Genomic DNA, 27,087 nt, shown 5'->3' with positions numbered 1-27,087 from the left:
TAAAGATATGTCATAAATTTGGACATGTTGTTTCGTCTACTCAAATAATTAAACAAAAACAATTACCATTTGAAGCAACTGGGTGATTATTTATATCGTCAAGCTTCACCCCAATCGAAGTAAACGTACACGATTAATTAATCTAGAATTAAACAGAACCATTAATTTGAACACTGATATATAAATTTATTGTATTTTGTGTTTTTCTACTTTAAGAACCCTATTGACCTCATTTTACATGCCTTGGATCTGGTTTTGATAATTTTTCACAATATTTCAGTTCCCATTATTACTATTTTTATAATAATAAAATCATTACTATTCAATATATCATGATTAACATTTATCACTAAAAATTGAAGCTTGAGACAATTAGCTTATTTTTTGAAAATCAAGCATAATAGTACTATTTATTACTCCAATTGATATTAAATGCGTTGAAAAAATCGATACACTCCGTCTTAGTTACTCCCTCCGTCCTACAAAAGATGTTATACTTGTGGGACGGCACATGATTTTAGGAGGTTTTGTTTTGTGTGTTAAATAGAGAGAGAAAATATAATTTTTATATTAATGTGAGACAGAATTTTTTTCGAAAAGGGAAATGTGACATTTTTTGTGGGACAGACTAAAAAGGAAAGAATGACATCTTTTGTGGGACGGAAGGAGTACCTAGTAACAAATCCTAATATATATCATATTCCATCCCAAAAATGTAGAAAATGACATCCCTAATTTGATTAATAAGTTTATGGCGTAACTAATTAAAAGTCACCAATAATTCATGATTAAACTGAAACCACTTGTTAGTCAGATTCAATTTTGAAGTTTTATACTTTGCAACCGACGGTTAACTAATGATTTTGGCCCAAAACCAAGAAAACTGAAAAAAAAAAAAATGGTAAAAAAGTCCAAAGCCATCCCAAAATCGCTGATTTTGAACCGAAATTGCCGATTGTTGGTTAAAAAACCATCACAGTCAATTTACTTGTTCGGCCAGTTACAGTTCTAATTTTCCTGGAATTTAAATCGTTAATTTTGTAACGAGCAACATCACTAGCTTGTACAACAAGATAAAAGTATACACAAACCACTGATGGCCATAAGCCTATTATTTATACAACATTGTCGAATTTTAAGTATTTTGAGTAAATTGTTGCATAAAAACATCTACTACAATAAAAAAAACTTTTGCAAATTATTGTATTGAGATTTCAAATTATATTATGCCTGTATCGCGCTAAATTAATTACTTAAAACGTACCTAGGAGTTGACGTTGACATTTACACAGTTTTTTCTCGTACTTTTCTAAATCATATAGAAAAATTCCACTTGAATTAGATTCCATTCAATTAATATAGTACTGTATTGTTTTAATTTTAAATATATAAATCCTCTGTCATGCATGTGCTTCTACCTAGCTGAATACTTGCACATGTTAAAATATGGTTTTATTACCCCATAGTTGAGTTAAAATATATATAGTGATGTAATGATTTTGACGTGAGCATTTTTCAATAATCACATGACTCTAGCTTTAATCATAAATGTCTTACTATTATATATATCCCCACCTATTTAATCTTGATTAGTTCAATCCATTTAAGCAGCCTCTGGTTTCAGGTGGTTGACCAAAAATGGCTGTCTTTACTCATTACACGATTCTTATTCTCCTACTGATCAGCACAGCCGATGCCCGGATTCTCAGTCTGGATTCCTCCGACGATCACCTGATCTCAGATGGAATCAGTGAACCAGATTCGTCGTGGTCTGCTGCGACCACGACGAATCTGAGCGGCTGCAGGCACCAGTACGGTTTCCTGCCGTGCGCGGAAAATGCCGCCGGCTACATTTTCCTCATAGTGGTGTACCAAGTGCTCCTCATCGTCGGAGACAAGCTCATCGCCAGCGGAAGCCAAGTCTTCTTATTCGTCACCGGCCCTAGAATCGGGGGTATTATATTCCGTATCCTCAGAGCTCTGCCGTCGATGACGTTCATGATCAGTAAGAATTTTTTTCGTCAGTTAAAGTTTCAGCCCACAGTCTGATAGTACTATAGTAGTAATAGTAGAAGTTTGCGAGGTTCCATCTTAAAACTAATCAGTAATAAAGTGGAATAACTCTTCAAACTTATATAGTGGTTTCAGTTATGATCTTCAAACTTATATAGTGGTTTCAGTTATGATATTTCATATTTGTTTGTTTCATTTGCCAACAGTAATATAGGAGTTTGCGAGGGTTCCATCTTAAAACAAATTAGTGATAAGTGGAATAGCTCATCAAACTTCTATATTATAATAATATAGAAGTTTGCGAGGGTTCCATCTTAAAACTAATCAGTGATAAGTGGAATAGCTCACCAGACTTACACAGTGGTTTCAGTTCTGATATTCCATATTTGTTTGTTTCATTTGCCAACAGTATCCGCAGTTTTGGGCGAGAAAAGGGACGCTCAATCGCAAGTGTCCGGTGTCATAGGCATATATGCCGGAATCACCGTCTTCAGCCTCACGGTTCAGTGGTTTATGACCATGTTATCTGCTAGCAAGTCACTGAAGAAAGACGCAGACGAGCAACAACATGGTTTTCTGTCGAAAATAAAGCTCAGGAACTTGATAGGTTCGGTATACGAATAAATACAAAATCACAGATAAAAGTGAAGCTTTTCGTTGACAATGCTGTTGTGTTGGCTGCAGAGAACGGTGTTGATGTTGACGACGATACGTGCAGAACTGCTAAGATTATGCTCTTATCTTTGATTCCTTACGTCGTTCTTCAGCTCGTTTACACCTTCGACACCTTCTTTGCGAAGCGTATCATAACTCTGATAGCTCTTGTCGTATCGTCCTTGTCTCTGTTTTCGTATTTCGCTTATCAGGTTGATTCATCGATAGCTCACGTTTATGTTCTTGATTGTGTTAAACATGTCCGGGTTGTAATCTTTCTTGGCTATTCAGATAAAGAATCCATGGATGCAGCAAAGAAGTTTAGATTATTCGAAAATTGATAGCGTGGAGAGAGGTTTAATACAGCACGTGGAACAGCTCGGGAAGCTTGTGAACGAAGACGGAACACCCAACACTGCTCTAATCAGAAGGTAATATGCCTCACAGTCGGTGACCTGCTCTGATCATTTTTTTTGTTTCATTTGCCAACAATTCGTATTTGTGCAGTTTCTTCGATAAAGAAGATAAAGACGATGATCAATGCATAGCGGTGGACGAATTAGAAAAAATGGTGCGCAATGTCTTCAAGGCTGGTAAGGCGGATGTTAATCAAACTGAAGCCATGAACGGCGTCCTGAATAAGCTCGACAGGAACAAGGATAAGAGAATCACAGAAGAAGAATTCGTCAACGGATTCATACAATGGATTCATGAAGCCAAATCTTCTAGTGATGATTTCAATGCAACAGAAATGTTGCAAAAGGTAAGCAGCCTTTTCATCAAAATGTTGATTGAGGTTTAATTATTGTTCTGCATTTATCTATCAGTTGTTTATTATGATTAAGAATCTTTACGACTTACAGTTGGTTTGGATATTTTCAGGCCACTCAGCTGCTGAAAGAGAAGAACGAAAACAATTCCTCCGACATTGACAGAATTATGGCGAAGGTTTTGAAGCAAGCCGAAGGGCAGCTGTTGAAGTCTGAAGCACTCATAGCAGATAACGGAGAGCCAAACGTTGAGCGCATTAAGTGGTAAACCTCTCCTATTTAAGTCCCAACTCTTGACCGATTCATCGTATAGCATAATACTTATACCATTTCTATTCCGGCAGTCTGTTCAGGGAATTCGACACTGACAAAAGCGGAACTCTAACAGCAACAGAACTAAAGCAACTGATAGGCAGAGTGAAATTCGGAACGTATCAAATGAAAGACGAAGATGTGGTAAAGGAGATGTTTAAATGCTTTGATCAAGACGGGAACGAAGCAATTGATGAGAAAGAGTTCATGAAGGGAGTGCAAGACTATCTAGACAAGGCCATGAAAGCCGTTGGTTCTTCACAAAAGACTCGAGCTCTTGAAGAATTTGAGAAGGTTATTACTCGCTTTGTTTCATTCAAGATGTCCATCTCATTTTTATCTCAATCAAGAAAATGGGGTTTCACAATCTTTATATTTATGATCTTAAACTTGCAGATTGTGTGGAATGAAGAAGACTATGGCGTTGATGCTGTGTTGAAATCTCTTCTTCAAGTGATACTCGGGATAGGTATGCTTACCTTCTTGGCAGGACCTCTGATGGGTACCATTATGGAGTTATCAAATGCAATGAACTTCCCCTCCTTCGTCGTCTCCTTTGTCGTCGTTCCATTAGCCATGAATGGCAGGGTCGCACTGATGGCACTCCTCCCATCCGCAAGACAGAGAAAGTCATCTTTGACATTTTCTGAGGTCTCTCTCTCCCTCTCATTACTCTCGAAAATGTGATGTTAAGTTAAGGAATAAACGCACAAGTAATCACGAATTTAACAAGAATAGTGTAGTCTAACACAATTGTGTTTGTTTATGTAACAGATATACGGTGGAGTGATAATGAACAACATATCGGGACTAACAACACTACTGGCAATCGTGTATGCAAAAGAGTTGACATGGGATTTCTCAGCAGAAGTGCTGACAATAATGATGGTGTGCGCCATTGTCGGAACGCATGCGTTCTTGAAGAAAACTTACCATCTTTGGACATGCATACCAGTGTTACTCCTCTATCCTCTTTCATTGGGATTGTTTTATTTTTGCCAAGTTTTCCTTAGTTGGAATTAGCAAATCTATATGTGTACATTGTTACTGTTTGTATACTGAAAGCATGCTTTCTATTGTAAAATGTTGCTTTATTTATATATGAGAAATAAAAGAAACTTTTGAGTGATGATGACGACAATGAAGACAACAGTGTTAGGCTGCTCGTTTCTACACCGAAAAGGGCATAAAGTTTCTTGTTTTCCAAGTGCTTCAATAAAAAAAACATCTTCCCCTATCAAGTGGGCAATAAAATACCTGAGCTAACAAATCATTCATTTAAGAAGTATAGTAATGCATAAAGGAATTCAACTCAGAGGCAGCCATTGGCTTCTCTGCTGGATCTTGTTTGTGCTTGCATATTAAAAAACAAAAAGTAGAACGTTAAATAATGCATAAAGTTACTCAAATCAGACAAAAATAAGGCAAAACATTCAAGGATTCACATTTCCTCGAACTAACTTGGTTGATCGCCAATGGCTTCAGTCCCGAAATGCTTGATATTGCTCATCTTACTGGCCAGCATAGCCGAAGGCCGAATTCTGGAGCTGTCCACCTCTGAGAATGAGCTGATATCAGACGGAATCGAGAAGCAAGAATCAGTAGGAAGTTGCAGCCACCAGTATGGCTTCCTGCCCTGTGCAGAAAACGCTGCCGGTTACATTTTCCTCATAGTGGTGTACCAGGTACTTCTGGTGGTCGGAGGGAGGCTTATAAGCAGCGGGAGCGAGATGCTCTTGCATATCACCGGAGCTGGAAAGTTTGGTGGCATTATCTTCCGAATCCTAATGGTGCTTCCTTCTATGATGCTAATGATCTGTAAGCACTCCATCACTTTGGTTTTTGGACTTTCCTTCATTTTGTGGCGTGTTGATTTTGAGTTTTTCATGTAGTATCCGGGATTTTCAGCAGCAAGGAGGGTGCCCAATCGCAGGTTGCAGTCGGTGTCAGCATTTACGCTGGAATCACAGTCTTCAGTCTTACAATCCAGTGGGGTGTGTGTATGATATATGGCAAGATTGACTTGAAGACGACACAGAATTCTTCTTCGTCAAAGATCTTGAAAGGTTCCGCACTTCACAAACTCGCAGTTAATGATTATTCTCGACTCGTTAGCTGAGAAAATTTATGTGTTTTAAATTTCTCCCTTGCTGCAGATACTGGTGTGAAGATCGATAAAAGGACTAGTTACACAGCTGGGATTATGCTGCTGTCCTTGATCCCTTACGTCGTGCTGCAGCTGGTTTTTGTCATCGATAGCTTGTCTGGAGAGCGTGTCGTAACGTTGATAGCTTTTGTTATCGCATCCTTATCTCTCCTGTCGTATTCCGCCTACCAGGTTGATTAACTGAGAGCTAATCGCGATACAAGGCTTCGTGTTTTTGTGAGTTGTGACTAAATCCTTGCTTGTTTCTACAGATTTGGGATCCTTGGATGCAGGAAAGAAGCTTGAAGTACTCCGAGTTTGATATTGTCCGGACCGGATTTCTGCAGCACGTGAAACGGTTAGGACAGCTTGTGAATCCAGACGGCAAACTCAACGCCGATCTCATCAAAGGGTGAGGCTAAAGAGGATCAATAATGATGTTTGAGATGACTCGAACCTCTGACTTACTGGTTGGAGGGAAAGCGTCTTACCAACTAATGCGGTTATCCTTGGACAGATTATTTGATGCAACAGACAACGATGCTGACAAAGTCGTTGCAGTGAAAGAATTGAGGAGACTGGTGAGCAGCATCTTTAGTGATGAGAAGACGATCACTGAGAAAAACGATGCAGTTAACAAAGTCATGGATTTTTTCGACAAGAACGATGATGACCAGATCACCGAGGCAGAGTTCATCAAAGGATTCGAGCTATGGGCTATGGAAGCCGACAAATCTACTTCTAGCAGTGATTTCTTTCCCAAAAATATGGGTACACAGGTAACTAATTCTCCAAATTTTGTTGGTCAATACTTGTCTGGATTTGATTGTTTCGGGTTTCGCTGTAGGTCCTAAACCTATTCCGAGAGAAGAGAGAAAACCGAGGGCAGACGATGGACAGAATAATGTCAAAGATTTTGAAGCATGCTGAAGGCCAGCTACTCAGATCCGAATCACTCATCACAGAGAACGGGAAGCCAAATATCAATCGTATTAAGGAGTAAACTTCGACTTCTTTCAACTTCTTTTCTCCCTTTTCGGGTCTAAAATTTACTAAACCGTCTCGATCATGGCAGACTGTTCAAGGAATTTGACACTGATGGAAACAAGTCAATATCAGAAGCTGAGCTGAAGCAGCTTATAATAAGAGTCAAGTTCCAATCCTACAAACTGAACGAGGACGACGTGTTACGCGAGACCTTTCGAGAGTTTGATCAGAATCACAACGATTCAATTGATGAGCCAGAGTTTGTGAATGGAATGACCAAGTATCTGGATAAGGCCATTCGAGCTGCACATACTTCCCAAATCGATGGGACGAAGATTATTCAAGATTTTGACAGGGCAAGTAGTGTTCATATTAAGGATTAGGAAATATTTTGATCATGCATTTCCATCTGAAAAGAATGTGTTGTTGAAATTTACAGGAGGTGTGGAAAGGAGCAGAATACGGGAAACGCGATTTCTTCAGATCAGTATTTCAAGTGTTGTTAGGGATTGGTATGTTAACCTTCCTGGGAAAGCCTCTGACCAATAACATTCTACAGCTGTCGAACGTGATGGGATTCCCATCCTTCGTCATCTCCTTTGTCGTTGTGCCACTGGCCATGAATGCTCGATCTGCAGTAGCAGCAATCCTCCCAGCCAGCAAGAAGAGTGAAGAAACTGCTTCTTGGACATTCTCCGAGGTTTCCTTCTCTCTCTCCGTCTCTGTCTCTGCACAAACACACACATCGTGCTAATAGATGATTGTTTTCTTGAGTGGCAGATATATGGTGGGGTGATAATGAACAACATGGTTGGATTGACGACGTTGTTGGCGATTGTATACGCGAAAGAATTGAGATGGGATTTCACAGCAGAAGCGCTGGTTATTTTGGTGGTGTGTGGGACGATGGGCTGTCTCGCGTTCTTTCGCACGACTTACCAACTGTGGACGTGCATCCTAGCATTCCTCCTTTATCCTTTCTCTTTGGGATTGTTTTATTTTGTTCAGATTTCCTATAGCTTGAACTGATGTTTTCTTTCACTTTCACTTTGCTGTGTGAATTGAAGGTTGCTAGTTTTATGGCATGCTATAATATGTCAAGAATGTTGAATGTTGAATTAACTAGTTTTGTATTCGAGGAGGCCTTTGGGTTCGCCTTAATCGCCAAGTTTATTATGAGGTGTCACGATGTTTGCTCGGTTTTCGGAACCATAAAGTTCATCACGGTTTCCTGCTTTAACATAATTCATCTAGAGGAACGAGGGATTCCTTGCCCCGGACTTGCATTTAGTTTTATTTGTTTTGTTGTATTTTCAATTTCATTTGTTTTGTTCCTTCTTTCAGTTGTAATAGTTAGAGCAAAGTGTCCTAAAACTGAAAGTAGCACAACTGTAATGGTCGAAATTTAAGGTACAAGTGAAATTTCAATGACAACTACTCCACAACTTAATATGAGTGAATCCAACAAGTTGTGGATTTCCAATGGTGCAAAATGTGATTACGAGATCCAAACGACGTATAAAGTTGCGAATAATCAAGAAACGTGCTTCATAACATAACTTCGATAGCAGCTTACTTTACGCGAATTAAGCAGTTTTGGGTCCACAAATACAACAAAGCATACCTTTGTCATCAAATTTGAGCTTTGCTAACAAATGGATGTTTTTAACTAGTCGTCCCACCCCAGCACCTAGAACTAATCATTTCTCAACTTCTAACATCAATGTAAGAAGTACTGAGTTCATCAAATTCAACAACAGTACTGTGATCAGCTGATTTGTATAGTGGTGCAAACGGCAAACCTCATAGTTCCAATCGACTTCTCAGCAGCTAAAACCATTGCCACTCTACAAAGATCCATCATGTTCACACAATTGAATAGGTTCTGCATAGGGTGAGCCGATGAGAAAATATCGCAGAGACTAAAGCTGGGGGGGGGGGGATGAAGATGATAATGAGATCAAAGAACACATACCTTATCAGAAGCATTCTGGTAAGTATGCTCCCAAACTTATTTATCCTGTGCTAGCGTTGATCAAAAGTCTGGCCCGTCTCAGGTTTATTATTAGGATGATGAAATAGGATTATTTGAGCAATTAGAATACCGATTAGGAAATGTTTGTGAATCGAATCTAGATTGCTTTTTCACAACAGGGGGTAGTATATGAAGTTATGAACATATCTGGCTATCTTAAGGCAAGGTAGTGTCTTTCAGCACACCACTTGGAACTTTGAATTTGGGGTTTTGCTCTGTAAAAGCAGGCGGCTTCTGATACACGATCGAAGCTGCCCTAATCAAAATTCCGGCAGTTAAACCCCAAATGACATACTTCTTGTTGTCTATTTCATAATCAAAATAGTGGATCAGATACTTGTCGCCCATCCACACTCGTTCTTCACATCTTCTATTCTCATCCTGGGATTGCGATTTGCTATCAAGTGTACAGCAGCTGGAATAGCTAAAAACTGTGGATGAAAAGAAAGGGAAAAAATAGAACTTGAGACAATACCTTGAGGAACATTTCCAAGGGAGCATCGAAAACAGCTTCTACTTCAGCGGCATTTGGGGAAGGATTAAAGTCTTTCTTGTTGGAAAGTATGCCGATAACAGGAATCACCCTGAGGAGGTGCTGCATTCATACTACCGGGTTAATAATTGAAGCTGTTCTCAGTCTACTTACTACTTTGTGGAATAATCCACAAAACAATCTAATTAGCAAGATGCTACACTTATGTACAACCTCTTACAGAAGCATGGCCGTTGGTCACACACCTCAAAACACCATAATCGACCATCATTCATTAATAAACACAAAACATAACGTGAAAGAAAAGACATTAGTTCTACACAACGATTTTCTTTGAGGGTGTAATCAACAGCATAGATATCTAAAGGCTGTGAAATAAAACCACATTCTTGCTTATAAACTGTTATATCGATGATAAGTAGTATATAGCAGCAATCAAATGGGCTTTACATGAAAACCAGTTCGAACATAATCAACAGATCAAAACAAAATCACCAATATATTCAAGTATACGATTCGGCACTCCGAGTTTCCATGAGAGGACAAGCACGTATACCTTCGATAAGAATGGTTCGAGGCAAGTAACCACATTAACAAGCGAAGGATCCAGCCCTATCTCCTCTTTCGCTTCCCTCGTTGCTGTCTCGGCATCATTGGCATCCGCCTCCTCCGCTTTCCCTCCCGGCAACGACACTTCACCTGTCTCCAAACACCTCAGTCAAAATCCAGCAAACGCAGGAAAATCATCATGTAGTTTAAGGTCAACAATACAAATTTATCCCAGATTTCTCAATCAAAGAGGCAAATACCATCAGAAACCCTAATTTCTACACAATGCCCTAAAAGATCTAACCTTTCTACCAAATTCACCACGATCAAGCTCTCAATTGCAGAAAAAACACTTGAATTCAGCTCAAATTAAGTGAAGGCGTGATGAAACGAACCAGAATGAGTCGAGAGCTGCGACGATCGCTTAGTGAGAATAACCCTAAGCTCGCCACCATCCCCTTCGAAGAGGCAGATCAGAACCGCCGCCCTTTTCGGGCTGAAGCGCTCGGCAGTCCGCACTTGCGCCGCCGAAGTAGCGGATTCCGGGAATCCCACCTTCGCAACGACTTTCTCTGCGCTCTCCTCCATCCTCTGCTCCTCCTCATCGTCATCATCCGATGTCGGCGGGGGCTTGTAGAGGCGCAGCTGTTGGGCCAAAACCACGAGCCTCCCGGAAAGCCCCGAATTGGGGATTTCCATGATGATGAGTTTAGAGAGAGAGAGTGGGAGTGGAGAGGAGGAATGAGGGGTTAGGGATGAGAAGATTGAGGGAAGAAGTGAGGAGGTTCTTCTGAGGAGTGGAAGCATGTGTGCTTGCTGCATTAATGGCCGTCCCAACGATTTTTCCATTCATCAATAATGTAATAAATCCTAGTACTTTTAATCGAAAAAAGAGAGAAACAAAAAAATACTCAAATAAAAAGAAAATTTTACTAAGCTGTAAATTTTACGAATATTTATAGTATAATTAATTGACTGAAAATTTGTAGTAATATAGTACTCCCTCCATGTCCCAACTAAATGTCTATGAACAACAAATGTTCCATTTCACTTTTATAATTTATAATAAGTGGATCTCGTGTTTCAATAATTTTTTCTACTCATTTTTCTTTAAAATGTCAAATATAAGACACTTAATGAGGATCAGATGGAGTAATAAATAGTGTCTGTGAAGGCCTTCGCGTGATGGAGAGGCACTCCACGACACCTGCCCTCTAGTGCGTTTCGGTCCTCTGTGCATGTATGTCGGGAACCGTATCTTTGAATTGATAGTTTGTTCTCTATTGGATGGAGCGTCTTAAATAGAGATTTAAGGTGGATGACAAAGCATTATTCAAACGAATTGAGATGAGAATTATTATTGCTTTCGTGAGAAGGTGTGTTATCAACCTTCTTTTATTGAAGTAAAAAATTGAATAATTTTTTTTTTTATCTTATAGACAATTATTCCGTCGGCATAAGTATGGATATAAATGGGGAACTGACTATCGTATCGATCTCTTTTTGCTAGTTCTAAGGGAGAAAAAGTGTTTTTTTAGTCTATTATCAATTAGAATTGAGGATTTCCAAGCTTGTAGTATGGACTATGGAAGGTGTGACGAATTTTTTATTTCACCCACGTTTCGGGCCTTCCATAATGGGCCGTACAAATATCAACCAATCCTACTCTTTGTGGGGGCCCGATTGAGGTTATTTACTTTCTATTTTGGGTGGTGGATTTGCCTTTAAAACCCAAACATACTTTCCAACCTATTATCATCATTTTACATATTAATTATTAGGGTAAATATATAATTTTAAAGGGAAAAGAACATTGCATACTATGATTACTATCATTATAGAATGAGATACCTTGATATTAGTGGGATATTTTGATTTGATTTGTGTTAAGAATGCATACGTAATTTGCAGAATTTTAGTTAGCAGGAATTACCCAAATCGTTCGGATATACGGATCGAAATTGAAATTATGAAATTGAAAATAAACATTATTTCAACAGCGTTGTCTTCCGAAATGATAGGAAACAATATGTGAATGATCTTATCCTATGAATCTATGTTTTTGTGTGTATATGTGTAAGGAACATCCCATTCAATTCATCTAATCAACTCCGCTAAATTCAAATTTTGGAGCTACCAGTACCACTGTATCAATCGCGTAACAACTTCATACCATTCCTTCGGGGTTGGATTTACTTTCCTTCTTCATACGTCATCCATTAGAAACGACAACCGCCGCATTGCATTTGCATTCCGGCGCAACAATGACCTTATTCAAAATCCGAACCCACAATTTTTATTTTTATTTTGAATATTTGAGCATTAAATTTGAAGAAAGGCAGAAAAAGTCACATGGGCGCATGTCATGTTGCTGTAGACAAACAATATGCACATCAGTACATAGTACCCAAAACAGTACCAACACAACTGACAACTTATATCACAACACAAATCAATAATTATTGCATTTGCCTTTGAACTCAACTCCACCAAAAACAATAACTGATAATATGGGAAAGTGATGCGTTGTCGCAATTCCAACAAAACAAGGCACTGTTGCATCTCCACAGATGAAGCTCAGCCGTCTAACGTGAAAAAAAGATGTCTGCCAAAAAATTTCAAACAATAGTTACATCAACTGCTCATCTACTATTCATCTACAAGTGACCACTCATTAAAGATTAAAGGGGGGTGGGAGGTTAATTCGATCGATCGACCTCATCTCAGTCCTTCTATTTTGGTTGTGCCAAAGCATACTAAGATGTAATAAAGAATAGAGACGAGCTGGAAATACTATGATCACACTGAATGTCAAAGTAACATAAGCTCAATTTGAAGCCTATCAAAATCTATAATGTTCATGAAATGTATAATTAATAGACATAGTCGCACTAGATCGCCACCGAGGGCTTAATGTTATCTTAGGGTTGGCCGAAAACGTTGCGATCGCTCGGCAAAATTGTTTTTGGAAGAAGACGAAAACGAAGTAAAACAACATTGTTTTGAATATTTTTTGAATAATCCCTTGTTCGTTTACTTCTATTGATTATTCCGTATTCAAAATTGTATGTTGGGATCCGCCACTAGTCACAATAAGATATAGTACTTGAAAGTCATACTCATACCCGCCTACAAAACATAATTTTGGAAACTTAACAACTCATATATAGTCGTTTGTCTATTTTCTAACGATGGTCTTCTTCTGTTGGTGAATCTGACCTTACAAGTTGTGTTTCCTAGATTCATCATACACTCACTCTCTCTTCTCGCTTTTGACCTCTCACGAGTTTCATTTCCTAGATCCTAGACTCTGCATTATTCCATGTCATATTTTTGGGACGAAAACCTTTTAGTCGACAAGTTCTGATACTGCGAGCTTTATTTTCTAGATCCGTACATAATCCCTCCCTCTACATATTCTCATACCATATTTTAGCATAAGTATAGGCTTCCCCTTTACTTAATCACACCCCTACACAAAAAAAAAACATGGACAAAACGGGAGAACCAACATTTCATCATACCAACAAGAGCCATCCCTCGCCAACAAAGCGAGGCCGCCTCGTCCGAGCCGGCGGCCGAAAGGACCGCCACAGCAAAGTCTCGACAGCGACGGGAGGCACCCGCGACCGCCGCGTGCGCCTCTCCCCCAAAACCGCCATTCTCTTCTACGACTTGCAGGACCGGCTGGGCTGCGACCGCCCCAGCAAGGCCATCGATTGGCTCATGGCGCAGGCCAAATCCGCCATCGACGCTCTCGCCGCCGCCCCTCCCCCCGCCGCCGCCGTCCAAGAGGAGCACTCCAACGAAGATCAGCTCTTTCTTGAGTTATTCGATGCAAATTGCGGCGGCTATGCCGAGAGGGAACCCCTTCAGTCCAGTTATTACACTCAGTTTCAAGGCTTCGGATTTTCCGACCAGGAGCTGACGAATTTCCGCGCCGCCGATGAGCTGGCGGCTTTGAGCATGTCTTCTTCGTTCTTGCAGCATTATTAAGGATTGTTTGTTCAATTTCTTTTTCTTAGCTAATGTACATCATTCTGTGTTTGGAGGATTTCATGATTGATTGGTGGTTTTTAGTAATTCTGTTTCAAATACATACATTCATGTTTGAGAAAAAAATTGTGAAACAATGATGAAATCATAGATCTCTTCACACACACAGAGAAAGCCGAAAGGAGATGGTCATACACCAATTATACAGAAAAAACTGTTCAAGTATAGTGGGTGTTATGTCAGTTTTTTGGGTCAGACCTTAAATAGTTACAATGTATAGGTCACGAATTAGACCAGACTTATACTACTCCACTGTTTATGGTTTTATTTATTTTATTAATCTCTAATTTTATATTTTCTTTTAAATGGTGATATTTATGAAATAAAAAAAAATTATGTAATTGAAATTAAAAAATTACTACATAATTACAAATATATTTCATAATGGAAATATAAAAAAAATTACAAATCACATAAAAATCCTAATTAGAAATGAGTAAATTCGTTTTTAATTAAATTAGCACAAATGAATAGTTAAAGAAAAGAAATGAACAAAATTGGATAAATGGAAAAATTAAAGAAATAAAAAAAACTCTTTCTTCCCTCTCCCGCTCACAAACGTGCTGCCTGATTGGGCGGTGAAAGATAGGCTCGTGTGCAGCTTAGACCGCAATGTCGGCCGCACAGGTCCAAAGTCCAAACCATGGTCTGCGGCCGACATTGCTCCACTATAATAGGCGTTTCTCGGCCGCGCCTTAGGTCTAGCCCATTTTTCGGCGTCGTTGCGGGTGCCCTTACTTTGGAGGTCTAAAGGGGTGTGAAAATAGCAAAAAGTGCAATCAGGCAATGACTCCCATGTGATATTGTAAGCTGGCATAATTATTAACAAGTGCAACTAAGTACTGATGCAATAATTTTGCTTCATTTAGTAGGTAGTACTCAAAAGCTACTATTATACACAACCAAACCCTCTTATTCTCCTTAGGCATTTTAATCAATCAATTATCCACTTATCTTTAACAGCTGTGCTATTTTCCACTATAAAGTTCAAAGGATCCCATAATTACTCACCTGTCAATTTGTTGTCTACAATTAGTTAAGAGCTGGGAAACTATATGTAGATGGTGATAAATTGATTCAGAACTGATTAAAAGGAAACTTACTAGTGGTACTTGTTACTTGGAACAATGATACGACCATGAATTGCATGTGTCAATGTCCCCAGATTAAGTATCAAGCCCTAATCAAATGATGCGACCTGATCTTATCTAATCCATCAAATCGAACACCACTGGTAATTATGTTGACAAATACTATACATCTCTCAAAGAGCAAAAAACATTAGACAAATTAACTGAATCTTTGAAGTAAAAGAATTTTGGAAAATAACTTAGTTAGAAAGTACTTCCTCCGTCCCAACTCATTTTTTCTTCCTGAAATTATACCAATAAAAGCGACACATTTCTAAACAAAAGAAACGCTGCATCAAATCTCAGGCCGAACATGAAATGTGTTGCTTTGGGTGAGATGGAGAGAGTACATAAAAATAAAATTTTCAATTTACAAAAAGATACCATGATCTCACCACAAGTACAAAACCAACACACATATATATATAGAATCAATGATTATTTACACATGTAAGTAAATCACAATAACTTAATTTCTCATAATAAAAATTTACAATAGTGTAAGAAAGAAAAGAGAGTAGCTCAGATCAAATCCTCTTTCTGCTTCAGTTTTTGCATTTTGACATCATGCTTAGGAGCTTTCCTTTGCATTCTTCGTTTTCATCTCTTCACTTTTCGCACTCACTTTTTTAACGGTAGCTGTGTTGTAAGACAGCTTACGGGATTTTCTGGTAACCTTTCCATTAGGAGAGATCCGTGGGACCTTTCCTGGCGCCTTGCTCGCAGGGGAAATGGTTTTCTTAACTGCCTTTCCGTTAGCAGAGATCAGTTTCGGATGTCGGGCCCTCTGTGCCTTTTTGGGGCTATAAACTCGACTTTCCCATGGCCGAGCAGCTATCCAACGGTCCATCCAGCTCCATCCCCAATCCGCTTTACTAAGTTCTTTGTTGCTCGGTCCAAAACATGGCATCGTGTTGGCCCTCCACTGCACACGGTTTATTAGATTTGTTTCTTGGGCTCAACGATGATGAAGAAATCGATAGATACTACAACTAGACATACCTGGCGAGTAAAGGCATACGCCAAAGCTCGCTCCCTTCTCAGTGCTGCTTCTTCTCTGTGATGTATTTTTGCAAGGGCTTCGGTCACTGTTTCAGAACCACCACTCCACTCCACCTGCCCCACATCGAAGAAATTTAACATCCGTCTTAAATGTGTAGTTTCAAGTTACAGAATAATTCAGTTTAAATATAGAAATCGTGATGTATATAAGGTGTGTTAGGAGGCTTCCTAAGCACAGGACGACTGATAGTACTACTATCGATACATGTAAAGAAACGAAAATCATGTATTGTTCGTTCTTAAGGTCACTTTTTTCCACAAGGAAATGGAAAGAACAGCAATTTCAATCATGACAATTCCTCCAACATAAAATTATGCATAATTTTATTGATTTGGCCATAATCTACAGACATGAAGGAGAAAGTTGTTGTATTACCTCAAAGTCATGAAGCTTGGCTTCGAGCTTCAACTGATTCTCGAGCTTCTTCTGCCTAAGTTGGCCTTCCATGACCATATTAGCACGACGTGCTCTAATCTGGACTTGAGTTCTCGTCCATGCGTGCAGGCGACCCAATGTAGTATGTGCTTGATTCTTAACAGAATCACACTGCACCAGCTTCTGTAACCTTACGTTTCCTCTCATTCGACAAAAACTTCTCCTTGCCTAAAACAGAAGAGGAAAAGCACAGTCAATTCAAGAGTTCATAACGATCTTCATATTTGAAAGCCCAAGACAAAATAAATGAGCTGTGTAAACTAAGATGATAGCCATTGCTAGCAGGGAATATGACATACAACATGTGCACGGTATGCAGTCTGAATCTTTCTAGCAGCAACATATTCTCTGGAGAGAACGACACTGCCCTGATTGTCGAGACAAGCGCCATTGGCTAGTGCTAGACACCCTCTGAGAGAGCAGAGATCCTCTGTGCAGCCATCTATGCGTTGAAATGAATATCGCTGCTCAACAATATCGAAAAAAGATGGTAATATCAGAAATCAAGAAGATGGGATTGAATCATCTTCGGATAACTTGAATAGTCAGTTAACATGGGAGGAAAACAAAACATAGAAAACCAAAGATTCAGATTGGAGCTGAGCTTTAAAACCTTCGCTTTCCGTGATTTCTCTCCTTTCACTTTCCTTTTGCTGATTATATTCTTGTACCAAACTCCTGAACCCATACTCAATGCTCAAAGCCTCGATGTGGTAACTGAAGGACCCTATAGAAATCACAGATTCCATCAATACATTCAGTATATGAAACATATAATTAGATATATCGATGAAATGCTAATGGATAAATGGCAAAATGTATACATCAGCATAAAACAAGATGATAGAATCATATAAATAATGAAAGAGATTGCTCTAATTAGTAAGGAATTCTCAATATTTTCCTCTAGTGAGCTCAAAAACCGACAACCAGAAAGGACGGCAAGAAACTTCTATAAAGAAGAAAGCTTCTGTCACACTGCACCTGCTCACTCGCCCAACTATATACCGATGAAAAGCTAATCGGTATAAAGCAAAAACAAGATGTTGGTATCATATGAATAGTGAAATAGATTGCTCCATTAGTAAGGATTTCTCAATGTTTTCCACTACTGAACTCACAGTGCACCTGCTCACTCTCAATGTTGGTATTGTATGAGTAATGAAATAGATTGCTCCATTTGTAAGGATGTATCAAGAAACTTCAATAAAGAAGAAAACTTTTCCATCTCAAAGACAGAATTTACAATGTGTCTTTTCATATGTGGATAAAACAGTACAAGAATTGAAATTTAGAACACAAAAATCTGATATAAATTTGTTCTTTCACAAAAAGAATTCTCAAATTCAGCCTAATCATCAAAAGGGATCATTAAACCTAAACAATACATCACTGGAATTATGAGGCATACTCTGGGATTTCAAAGATCCATTCACAATGAAACAAGCATCAGATTCAATCAAGTATTAAAGACTTGTTTTTTCTAATCCTGTTAAGCTAAAAATGCTCAAGAATCACAAAAACCCACATGCTTCTGTCAGTACTAGTTGAAAAAAAAATACCATACAAAAAAAGGCCACATTTTGCTTACAGACACATGAAAAAAACATTCTTGAAAGGAGCAATGAAGGAATAAAAGAACATGGGCAAGTCACATACCAAACTCCTTTTAGGCAAAAGGGTTTCTCTCAAAGCTGACAAAGAAAACCAAGAAAGCTAAAAAGCAGTGATGGAGATTGGAAGTATGAGTGAAACAGAGGCTTATATGCACAGGCTTGAAGTGGAAGGTAGAGAGGAAAAGTGGGTAGTGTTGGTTTTGCCGATTTTTGCCATGGCCCAGCGACTGCTGACCTCAAAAACAGAGGTTGAAGACAATCAAACTCAAATGTATCACCAAATAAGAAATTCTATCCTGTCGCTTTAGATTACAATTATTTGAAGAGAAAATTGATGTATTTCCTCCATCAAGGGGTTTAATTTGGAGAAATTTCGCAATTTAATCCAAGTAAATTTATTGTAATAGAGACACTCGAACTAACCTGATACAACCTTCAATCATTATTCGCATTGCCTCTTATCATTTGTGTAGGAAAAAATACTTTAAACTAACATTTAATTTGCCTTGCTAATTGTTAAGTACTCCAATCTTGACATATATCGGGATAATTTAATCTTAAGTAACTGAATGTCTCCTGTAAATTTTATAACTGAAAAGATTAAAAATTCGAATTACATCAATGTTAAAAATTAAAATGGTTCAAAATACAAGCATGCATTTAATTGGTTTTCTGAGCTGATAAATATACACACAAAAATCATCTAAAATCGGCATGTCTGTTTGGTGTGACCAATGATTTATAGATGAGACTTTACTTATGTTACGTGTTTAAGCCGTAAAGTGGCAATTAATATTATCATCGTATTAAATGCCACACTTAAATTTTGAATAATTAACTCATAAGTAGACTGATTTTCTTATAATAATAATAATAATAATTAGTAGTGGTAGTAGTTTGAGCTTATTAATTATGTATGAGTTTAAATTATCCGAATTGCATATGTCTCGTAGTTTTCTATAACAACTAGCAGTTTTGGAACAGCTGGATCACCAAAATCCTAATGCTTATTTATTTCGATTAATGACTATTAAATAGATTAAATATTTAACAATTAAGTTATGTGTTCCATGCAGTCACGTACATTTCTTTATTCACAATATGAAAACGTGGCAAAATAAACAAATTATTGTATAAGTAGGCATTCCATTATTTCCAAGAGTTCATATGAGTGTCTCACCATTGATCCATCAACCAGGGTCATGATAAATTTGATATTTTGAGCTATTGTTGATTACAACGTGCGGCTGGTGACTGTTCGGCCTCATGAACTTTTAGGATTAATTCTCCTTCGTTCCTCCATTGCAAGCAACGGCCACCGCATCACTTATGCCTTCTAATGCCAGTGTCAACTTTTTCAAAGTATCCGATCCTACGAATTTTGCTTCACCATATGTTAAGGGGAAATGAGCCAAATCACAACTTAAAGGTTTAAAAATACTAAGAAACATTGTCCAAAAGAAACCGCTTCTTTATTTAGGTACGTCAACAAACAAAGAATAGTGATGCAGTACATATTACATAATTTATGGAAAAAAAGGTTGTAGGTTTTGATGTGGAATATATAGGTGAACCGTTCATGTTCGTCTTTATATAAAATAAAGTACTACTAGTATCACAGATATCATTGGTCCATCACCAACAAACAACTATTCCATTAGTCCAGATATATCTTCACACTGTTCTATCTTTTATTTAATTATTTTATTGTTGATTCTTCCTATCAATTATTTAAGACTTTCCTTCCTAGCAAAAGGAATATAATAGAGGTAGATGCATTTTAATTTGCAGTAGAGACTTTAGCAAATAAAATCACGGTCTAATCGCTCAAACCTCTGACCAATAAAATACACAATTTAGAAAACACGAATCCAGTTAAAATCGGACGCAGTGAAAAGGTTGTGGTCAAGCAACTCGAACCTCTAACCAATAAGCAACCAAAATTAGAAAAACGTGGTTCTAGCGGGGCTCATACCCGATGAAAAGGTCATGGTAGCAGGCTAGCAGCAACTCAAACCTCTAACTACATATAAAAAGGTGGTCCTGGCGGGGTTCGAACCCGCGACCTTCGGCTCATAAGACCAACGCTCTAACCAACTGAGCTACAGGACCGATGCTTAATAATCCTACTTAAATTTAATTTATTAGCTTCGGGTCTACTAGCTACTTAATTTGGTCTGGACCGGGAATACGGGTGGGGCATCGAGGGTGTCAGACGTTTGTTCATTGTTTGGTATTCCGTATTTGCTTGTGCTTGTGCTTGTGCTAAGATATGAGAAGTTAACGTGATACATGAATAGTTAAGGTATAATAAGACTTGTCCTTGAAGTTGTCGAAATTCATCCCTAAGTTAGTGTACAATTCTCCACTTCTATAGTGCAATTCATCAATTATTGTGTAAGATTTTCCCATTAACACAACTTTCTTAAGAAAGTACTCAAAAAAAGGGAAAATCATATGACTAATGTTGCTACTACTTATAAAACTACAAAAATTCCAAATTAAGATGAAGATTTCAACGAATTCTAACCAATCAACTTCATTCCACCAAATCAATAGTTCGTTTCGCAGCTCCAAAATTGAACAGCCAAGTATAAAAAACCTTCACACCAAAACCTTGCACTAGAAAAAAAAAAAAAAAGATGAAACTTTTACCTCCCTCAGGCAAAAACTTCGTAGAATTTCTCGATCACGAGCAAGCCCGAGTCGATCGACTCAAGAGGGTCCTTTCTAAGCCGGTGTCTCAAGCAGTTGGGGATGACAGTGGCAATATCCTCCGTTGTTACTTTATCTCTTCCCTTGAGAGCAGCCAATGCTCTTGCTGCCCTATTCGTAACTATATCGCCTCTCAATCCGTCCACGTTGAGCTCCGCGCATACCTTGGAGATTTTCACTCGAAGATCATGATCTATTATGACGGACGAAAGGCCACTCCTGGCCGAGTCAATTTGCTGCTGGAGTTTCTCTTGCTCTGCGATGTAGGACTTCCTGAACTCTTGAGGATTCTTGTCGAATCGTGCTCTCTCCTCGACTATCTTCACCCTGAGCTCCGCGTCCTTCACTGTTCCAACTTGGGCGTGCATCCCAAAACGATCAAGAAGCTGTGGCCTCAATTCTCCCTCTTCTGGATTACCTGATCCGATGAGTATGAACCTGGCCGGGTGTGAAATCGAGATTCCCTCTCTCTCCACAGTGTTCCATCCCGAGGCAGCAGAATCTAGCAGAACGTCCACTAAATGATCGTCCAAAAGATTAACCTCGTCAACATACAGAATCCCTCTGTTGGCCTTTGCTAGGAGACCAGGCTCGAACGCCTTCACACCTTCGGTAAGGGCCTTCTCAATGTCGATTGTGCCACAAACTCTATCTTCTGTTGCACCCAAAGGCAGATCAACCATGTTGATCTTTGTAGCTACGACAGGGAGCTGTTCGCCTTTCATGACTTTGTCACGTACTTCCGGCCCCTGCACTTCAGCATCCTCTGGATCCGAGTTAAATGGATCCCCGTACACTACTTTGATTTCAGGGAGTAGATCGACTAAAGATCTAACGGTTGTAGACTTTCCGGTCCCCCTGTCACCCATGATCATCACCCCTCCGATCTTCGGATCAATCACATTCAGCAAAAGGCACAGTTTCATCTCATCCTGCCCGACTATAGCTGCAAATGGATAAACTGGCCTCTGATTCTCCTTCGAAGAAGCGAGCTTCTGAACCTGATCATAGCCATAATGTAAACCCGGAGTTTTTCACTTAACTATTAGATGCTACTCTATATCCGAACCAAGAAACAAATGAGATGAAAAACAAGTGAATTTACTGTATTGTGACATGAATACTCCACAATCACCAAAAATGAGATAAGATTACCTTCTTAACCAAACATTACCATGAAACTCAATAAAACTCATATCTACAACATCAACAAACGCGAACTTAGGTCATAATACACACTCTTCAAAGCAAGACACGAAATCAAAATGGAAACAAACACATATTGAAATTGAACCATGGAATACCTAGAAAAATAGTACTCAACTTGAGTTGTATTCCTTTTCTAGACGTTCCTTTTGAGTTGAGTAATTTCCTTTTATGACAAAAATCAACGCATTCAATCATTCTTATTCTTTTTCCGCGTAACTCCCTAAACACTCATTTCATAATATCCGTGCCCAAAAGAAACACCTCAACTACGGTGAGACGAAGGGAGCAGCTCCATAATGTAAACCCGGAGAAGTTTACTTGACTATATTCTAATCAAGAATCAAATGAGATGAGGAACAACTGAAAAAAAAGTGATTTTGATATGTTACTTATCTACAACTACCAAAAATGAGATAGGATTTACTTCTTAACCAAAACCTTTACCTTTAAACTCAATAAAACTCATATCTACAGCATGCACACAGGCCAAATTAGGTTACAGACTCACAATACACACACAAAATCAAAATGGGAACAAAATCAGTACCTCTTGCTGAGCAGGAGAAGTGGCAACATTGGAAATTGAGAAATGGAAATGAGAGCGCCCTTTCTTCAAGGGGACTGCAACTCCTCCATAGAATTTCCTCCCTGAGCTCAGCCCTACATCAATTAATTGTAAAAAATTAACCATAAATTTGAAGAACAAGTGGGAAACAGAAGGGGTTTCAGCAAATGTACGTGGAGAAGGGTGGAGGGAGAGAGAGGGAGTTATTGATGAGTGAGTAGCAAAGATTGCTGCAGTGGAGGAAGCTCCCATTATCGCAGCCATCTTCAACCTAGAGTGTGTACTGTGTAGCTTGGGGTTGGAGTGAAGATAAGAGGATCAGATTCTCTCACGATTGATCAAGAATCTGGATTCTTTCTACAAATGTCTCAAGATTCAAGGGTATCCACGTTTCTAGTTTTTTAGGGATTTAAGTGTTTGCCCTTTTTGATACCTTCAGCTCTCTTTTATCCAATGGCAATTAACTGGTAAAAATATAAAAATATAAAATAATATTACAAATAATAATAATAATAAAACATAATTAGAGATTTAAATTGAGCTCATGATTTATCAAGCCAGCTTATGGAGTGCATTTTCATTCACCACTCCTGATTTTCGAATTCAACTTGGATTTATATCTCCTTTTTTGATCTCCAAATGGGAAGAAAATGAGGCATGGCAGATTTAGCAATATCAGTGCCCTAGTTCAACCCACAACCAATTGCCCACGAACAGAGCTCAACGCTGTCCCAGTGTTTTCCGTGTCATCGGCGCTGCAGAGTTACATCAATTCCGATCACCCCTCTCACGGCCAGAAGATCCATTCCCGCATTATCAAAACTGGCTTCATACCCAATGTCAACATCTCCATCAAACTCCTCATCCTCCACATCAAGTCTTCATGTTTATCGTACGCGCGCCAGGTGTTCGATGAAATGCCTCACCGAACTTTATCAGCCTACAATTACATGATAGCAGGAAACGTAAGGCACGGTTTTGCCGAAGAAGCGTTTGAATTGGTGAGAGAACTCTACCTTTCAGGTGAGAAGCCAGATGCTTACACATTTTCGATGATTTTAAAAGGTTCAACTAGTGGAAATGCAGGGCTATCCTCACATTTTGTTGCGAGGGAAGTCCATGCCCAAATCTCGAAATCTTATGTAGTCGGTGATGACGTGCTCTATACCGCATTAGTCGATGCGTATGTGAAGGGCGAGAGGATTGATTATGCGAGGAGAGTGTTCGATTTGATGCTGGAGCAGAATGTGGTTTGTTCTACGTCGATGATCACCGGGTACATGAACCGAGGCCGTTGGGAGGATGCAGAGGATGTGTTTGAGAAAACTCTCGAGAAAGATGTGGTGGTTTACAATGCCATGATTGAAGGATACAGCAAATCGGTTGAAATGGCTAAGAAGGCCATAGAGATGTATATTGAGATGCAGCGTCTTGATTTCACGCCTACCATATCAACGTACGCAAGCATCATCGGGGCTTGTTCGCTCTTGTCAGCGTTTGAAATCGGCCAGCAGATCCAAGGGCAGCTCGTAAAGACTGAGTTTTTCCCTCACATAAAGATGGGGAGTGCTCTGATAGACATGTACTCCAAATGTGGCCGGACAGAGGATGCAAGGCGCGTCTTCGACTACATGCCTAGAAGGAACATCTTCTCGTGGACGTCGATGATTGATGGATACGGCAAGAACGGAAGCCCAAACGAAGCTCTAGCGCTCTTCAACAGAATGATCAATGTCAGCCGGATCACCCCAAACCACGTGACGTTTCTTGGCGCGTTGTCAGCTTGCGCCCACGCGGGGCTGGTCGGTGAAGGGATGGAGATCTTTAAGAGCATGGAGCGGGTTTATTCGATGAGGCCGAGAATGGAGCATTACGCTTGCGTGGTTGATCTGTTGGGGCGCGCGGGGAGGTTGGACGAGGCGCTTGAGTTCATAACGCAGATGCCCGAGAAGCCCAACTCGGACGTGTGGGCGGCTTTGCTGAGTTCTTGCAGGTTGCAGGGTGATGTGGAGCTTGCTAGAGCGGCTGCGGACGAACTTTTCAAGGTGAAGGAGGAGAGCAGGCCGGGGGCGTATGTTGCGTTGTCGAACACGCTGGCTGATGCCGGAAGATGGGAGGGTGTGAGCCAGTTGAGGGAGGTGATGAAGGCTAGAGGAGTGTGTAAAGGGACAGGGTTCACTTGGATAGGGACAGATGCTGGTTTAGAAGCTTTCCATGCTGGGAGTTCTTAGCAAAACATTTCAAAATCTTCTTTTTCATACAAAAGAATTTCATAATAGAGATTGTATTCACTCAATTGTGTGAACTGGTATTTATTGATAAATGCTGAGGGATTTTGGCTTCCTTTTATTTAACATATTTCTAAAAACAGAAATATCATTATCTCTAATTTTTTTCATGTCTCTTACGTTATTCTCTCCATTTAACTCATAAAACAACATTACACAAAATTATATGTAATGTACCGAAAATGAAATGCTTTACTTAAAGCGGGACGAAGAGAGTATGTGAATCATATGTGAATTACTCTCTCCGTCCCTTAAATTTTATCACATTTTTCGGTTTTCACCCGTCCCACAAAATTTGTCACATTTCACTTTTTATCGTTTTTAGTAGTGGACCATATTCCACTAACTCATTCCAACTCATATTTTATTTTTATAAAACTAATAAGTACTCACTTCATCTGTCCCATTAAAAATGAAACATTTTCTTTTTAATGTTGTCCTAATAAAAATGAAACGTTTCCTAAATAGAAATAAAACTATCTCAACTTTTTCTTCTCTCTTACTTTACTCTCTCTTCATTAACTCACAAAACAACATTGTATAAAATTATGTGCCGGAAATCAAATGTTGCATATTTATTGGAACGGAAGGAGTATATAAAAGTAGGACTTTCTCCACTATATATTTTAACTCAGTTTTGTTACATTTTTTAAAATATGTGACCAATCAAAATGTGATAAAATTCAAGGGATAGGATGGAGTATCAATCAACTTGGATCACGTAATAATATTTTTTAAATAAAATAACTACGGGAACGGATCCCCTGCTGTGGAAAAATCACAGCAGCGGCTGCTGTGGTGAAGAAACGGCGTCATATTGTATCAATTACCTCAACTTTTTGCTTATTCAATTAAGTGTTAGTATAATACTTGATGCGGCAGTAGTATTACTTATATATTTAATTTGATCAATGATTAAAGTATATTGCACTAATATATCCTCCACACCGCTACAAATGAAATCAGAATATTTAATAATTTGTTGAGTAGTGATTCCTGAGTAGTATAAGTAATAGTTTCTTGAATATAATTTTTTAGTAATTTAACTAGTAGTACTATTATAAGATAATGTAATATGACTAGATTATTTAAAACCATTATTAAATAAAGCTTATTGAAGGAAATAAGGGAATTATTAATTTCATTTCTAAATTGTTCTAGACTAAAAATTTATTTGAAAACTCAATTTTATATAAATTTAGTGATAATTTATATTAAATCACAAATTTTTTTTGAATTTTGACTAGTTTCACAACTTAAAAACTCGAATATAACATTTCATTTTTTAATTGTTTTGTGATTGTCAAAATTGAAACTAATACTCCATCTGTCACAAGGTAATTGTGATATTTTTTTTGGGTACAAGATTTAAGAAATTGATATGTGAAATGTTAAAGTGAAGAGAGTGAAAAATGAAAAAGGAGTAAAGTATGAGAGAAGAAAAAGTTTTTGCCAAAAAAGGAAATGAATCAACTACTTTGAGACAACCAACCTGAAAAAAATATGACTTAACTACCTTGAGACGGAAGGTGTACATACAATAAAAAAATATGATAGTAGGAGTATGATTTTAATTCAATTTTAGAATTTATGAGATTAGAAACTTTTTTTTAAAATATTAATTTAAATCACTTACAATATTAACTCTCAATTATAATATTACACTAAATAAAATTTAAAGAATAACACAAAAGGAGTTTTAATTACGTTCTGAAATTAATTTTTAGTGTAATATTAGTATATTATAATTGAGATTGGTATATTTTAATATAAATTGGCTTTCAAGCATTGATACAACATGGCCGTTTTTCAATACAGTATTCTGATTTATTTATAGCGGTATGGAGGTGTGGATGATAGATTAGTGGAATACTTAAATCATTGATCAAATATATAAGGAATACTACTACCGCATCAGATGTTATACTGCCACTTAATTGAATAAGCAAAAAACTGAGGTAATTGATACAATATGGCGCCGTTTCTTCACCACAGCAGCCCCTGCTGTGATTTCTCCACAGCAGGGATCCGTTCCCAATAACTACTCCTAC

The 27,087-nt window shown here is 38.5% G+C and overlaps 7 protein-coding genes and 1 non-coding gene across 10 annotated transcripts; 4 read left to right on the top strand and 4 right to left on the bottom strand.

Moving 5' to 3' along the window:
- Positions 1-1,607: 1,607 nt before the first annotated feature.
- Positions 1,608-4,878, top strand: LOC125217508 (sodium/calcium exchanger NCL-like). Its single transcript, XM_048119027.2, has 9 exons — positions 1,608-2,005; positions 2,423-2,620; positions 2,698-2,879; positions 2,959-3,098; positions 3,175-3,430; positions 3,550-3,701; positions 3,782-4,043; positions 4,146-4,400; positions 4,524-4,878. Exons 1-9 carry the CDS (start codon positions 1,639-1,641, stop codon positions 4,770-4,772), a joined length of 2,061 nt encoding a protein of 686 aa, XP_047974984.1. The 5' UTR covers positions 1,608-1,638; the 3' UTR covers positions 4,773-4,878.
- Positions 4,879-5,083: 205 nt separating this feature from the next.
- LOC125201250 (sodium/calcium exchanger NCL-like) lies at positions 5,084-8,103 on the top strand. Its single transcript, XM_048099288.2, has 9 exons — positions 5,084-5,567; positions 5,642-5,815; positions 5,906-6,087; positions 6,168-6,307; positions 6,413-6,674; positions 6,743-6,894; positions 6,971-7,238; positions 7,322-7,582; positions 7,663-8,103. The coding sequence occupies exons 1-9, from the start codon at positions 5,225-5,227 to the stop codon at positions 7,909-7,911; spliced, it is 2,031 nt and encodes a 676-aa protein (XP_047955245.1). The 5' UTR covers positions 5,084-5,224; the 3' UTR covers positions 7,912-8,103.
- Positions 8,104-8,413: 310 nt separating this feature from the next.
- Positions 8,414-10,823, bottom strand: LOC125201251 (nudix hydrolase 15, mitochondrial). The gene is made up of 5 exons (XM_048099289.2): positions 10,355-10,823; positions 9,967-10,109; positions 9,393-9,512; positions 8,858-9,298; positions 8,414-8,767 (listed from the first exon to the last, which is right to left on the bottom strand). Exons 1-4 carry the CDS (start codon positions 10,806-10,808, stop codon positions 9,074-9,076), a joined length of 942 nt encoding a protein of 313 aa, XP_047955246.1. The 5' UTR covers positions 10,809-10,823; the 3' UTR covers positions 8,414-8,767; positions 8,858-9,073.
- A 2,420-nt stretch (positions 10,824-13,243) lies between these two features.
- On the top strand, positions 13,244-14,056 carry LOC125189313 (uncharacterized). The gene has a single exon (XM_048086603.2). The coding sequence runs from the start codon at positions 13,449-13,451 to the stop codon at positions 13,953-13,955; it is 507 nt and encodes a 168-aa protein (XP_047942560.1). The 5' UTR covers positions 13,244-13,448; the 3' UTR covers positions 13,956-14,056.
- Positions 14,057-15,546: 1,490 nt separating this feature from the next.
- Positions 15,547-18,705, bottom strand: LOC125213828 (protein IQ-DOMAIN 10-like). Of its 2 annotated transcripts, none has more exons than XM_089064542.1 (6): positions 18,683-18,705; positions 17,257-17,370; positions 16,943-17,107; positions 16,584-16,811; positions 16,148-16,261; positions 15,547-16,070 (listed from the first exon to the last, which is right to left on the bottom strand). In XM_089064542.1, exons 2-6 carry the CDS (start codon positions 17,329-17,331, stop codon positions 15,717-15,719), a joined length of 936 nt encoding a protein of 311 aa, XP_088920668.1. In that variant the 5' UTR covers positions 17,332-17,370; positions 18,683-18,705; the 3' UTR covers positions 15,547-15,716. The 2 variants fall into 2 exon arrangements, with proteins under 2 accessions (XP_088920668.1, XP_047970536.2); XM_048114579.2 differs by lacking the exon at positions 18,683-18,705 and adding an exon at positions 18,303-18,609.
- Positions 18,706-19,497: 792 nt separating this feature from the next.
- LOC125208573 (magnesium-chelatase subunit ChlI, chloroplastic-like) lies at positions 19,498-23,173 on the bottom strand. 2 transcript variants are annotated; one of them, XM_048108226.2, is made up of 4 exons: positions 22,922-23,173; positions 22,731-22,843; positions 20,915-21,975; positions 19,498-19,631 (listed from the first exon to the last, which is right to left on the bottom strand). In XM_048108226.2, the coding sequence occupies exons 1-3, from the start codon at positions 23,010-23,012 to the stop codon at positions 20,920-20,922; spliced, it is 1,260 nt and encodes a 419-aa protein (XP_047964183.1). In that variant the 5' UTR covers positions 23,013-23,173; the 3' UTR covers positions 19,498-19,631; positions 20,915-20,919. The 2 variants fall into 2 exon arrangements, with proteins under 2 accessions (XP_047964183.1, XP_047964176.1); XM_048108219.2 differs by lacking the exon at positions 19,498-19,631 and having other exon boundaries at positions 20,773-21,975.
- On the bottom strand, positions 20,298-20,371 carry TRNAI-UAU (transfer RNA isoleucine (anticodon UAU)). The gene has a single exon. It is a non-coding gene; the product is annotated as a tRNA-Ile (tRNA).
- A 114-nt stretch (positions 23,174-23,287) lies between the features above and the next one.
- On the top strand, positions 23,288-25,102 carry LOC125200177 (Tetratricopeptide repeat (TPR)-like superfamily protein). The gene has a single exon (XM_048097908.2). The coding sequence runs from the start codon at positions 23,399-23,401 to the stop codon at positions 24,977-24,979; it is 1,581 nt and encodes a 526-aa protein (XP_047953865.1). The 5' UTR covers positions 23,288-23,398; the 3' UTR covers positions 24,980-25,102.
- The last annotated feature ends 1,985 nt before the right edge of the window (positions 25,103-27,087 follow it).

Source organism: Salvia hispanica, chromosome 2 (assembly GCF_029641045.1).
Source record: "Salvia hispanica isolate PSC_SH4W2 chromosome 2, Shi_PSC_v1, whole genome shotgun sequence".
NCBI lineage: Eukaryota > Viridiplantae > Streptophyta > Magnoliopsida > Lamiales > Lamiaceae > Salvia > Salvia hispanica.
This window is presented reverse-complemented; position numbering and strand designations above follow the sequence as displayed.

Excerpts from the sequence above, each read along its gene's own strand:
- LOC125217508 (XM_048119027.2), top strand. The coding sequence starts at position 1,639 with ATGGCTGTCTTTACTCATTACACGATTCTTATTCTCCTACTGATCAGC. Across the intron at positions 2,880-2,958 it reads TTTCGTATTTCGCTTATCAG|ATAAAGAATCCATGGATGCA; the intron begins GTTGATTCATCG and ends TTGGCTATTCAG. Across the intron at positions 3,099-3,174 it reads AACACTGCTCTAATCAGAAG|TTTCTTCGATAAAGAAGATA; the intron begins GTAATATGCCTC and ends GTATTTGTGCAG.
- LOC125201250 (XM_048099288.2), top strand. The coding sequence starts at position 5,225 with ATGGCTTCAGTCCCGAAATGCTTGATATTGCTCATCTTACTGGCCAGC. Across the intron at positions 6,308-6,412 it reads AACGCCGATCTCATCAAAGG|ATTATTTGATGCAACAGACA; the intron begins GTGAGGCTAAAG and ends ATCCTTGGACAG. Across the intron at positions 7,583-7,662 it reads CTTCTTGGACATTCTCCGAG|ATATATGGTGGGGTGATAAT; the intron begins GTTTCCTTCTCT and ends CTTGAGTGGCAG.
- LOC125201251 (XM_048099289.2), bottom strand. The coding sequence starts at position 10,808 with ATGGAAAAATCGTTGGGACGGCCATTAATGCAGCAAGCACACATGCTT. Across the intron at positions 10,110-10,354 it reads GCAGCTCTCGACTCATTCTG|GTGAAGTGTCGTTGCCGGGA; the intron begins GTTCGTTTCATC and ends GTTTGGAGACAG. Across the intron at positions 9,513-9,966 it reads TCGAACCATTCTTATCGAAG|CACCTCCTCAGGGTGATTCC; the intron begins GTATACGTGCTT and ends GTATGAATGCAG.
- LOC125189313 (XM_048086603.2), top strand. The coding sequence starts at position 13,449 with ATGGACAAAACGGGAGAACCAACATTTCATCATACCAACAAGAGCCAT.
- LOC125213828 (XM_089064542.1), bottom strand. The coding sequence starts at position 17,331 with ATGGGTTCAGGAGTTTGGTACAAGAATATAATCAGCAAAAGGAAAGTG. Across the intron at positions 16,812-16,942 it reads CTGCATACCGTGCACATGTT|GCAAGGAGAAGTTTTTGTCG; the intron begins GTATGTCATATT and ends CTTCTGTTTTAG. Across the intron at positions 16,262-16,583 it reads CCAAGCTTCATGACTTTGAG|GTGGAGTGGAGTGGTGGTTC; the intron begins GTAATACAACAA and ends GATGTGGGGCAG.
- LOC125208573 (XM_048108226.2), bottom strand. The coding sequence starts at position 23,012 with ATGGCTGCGATAATGGGAGCTTCCTCCACTGCAGCAATCTTTGCTACT. Across the intron at positions 22,844-22,921 it reads CTCCCTCCACCCTTCTCCAC|GGCTGAGCTCAGGGAGGAAA; the intron begins GTACATTTGCTG and ends TAATTGATGTAG. Across the intron at positions 21,976-22,730 it reads CTTCTCCTGCTCAGCAAGAG|GTTCAGAAGCTCGCTTCTTC; the intron begins GTACTGATTTTG and ends GGCTATGATCAG.
- LOC125200177 (XM_048097908.2), top strand. The coding sequence starts at position 23,399 with ATGAGGCATGGCAGATTTAGCAATATCAGTGCCCTAGTTCAACCCACA.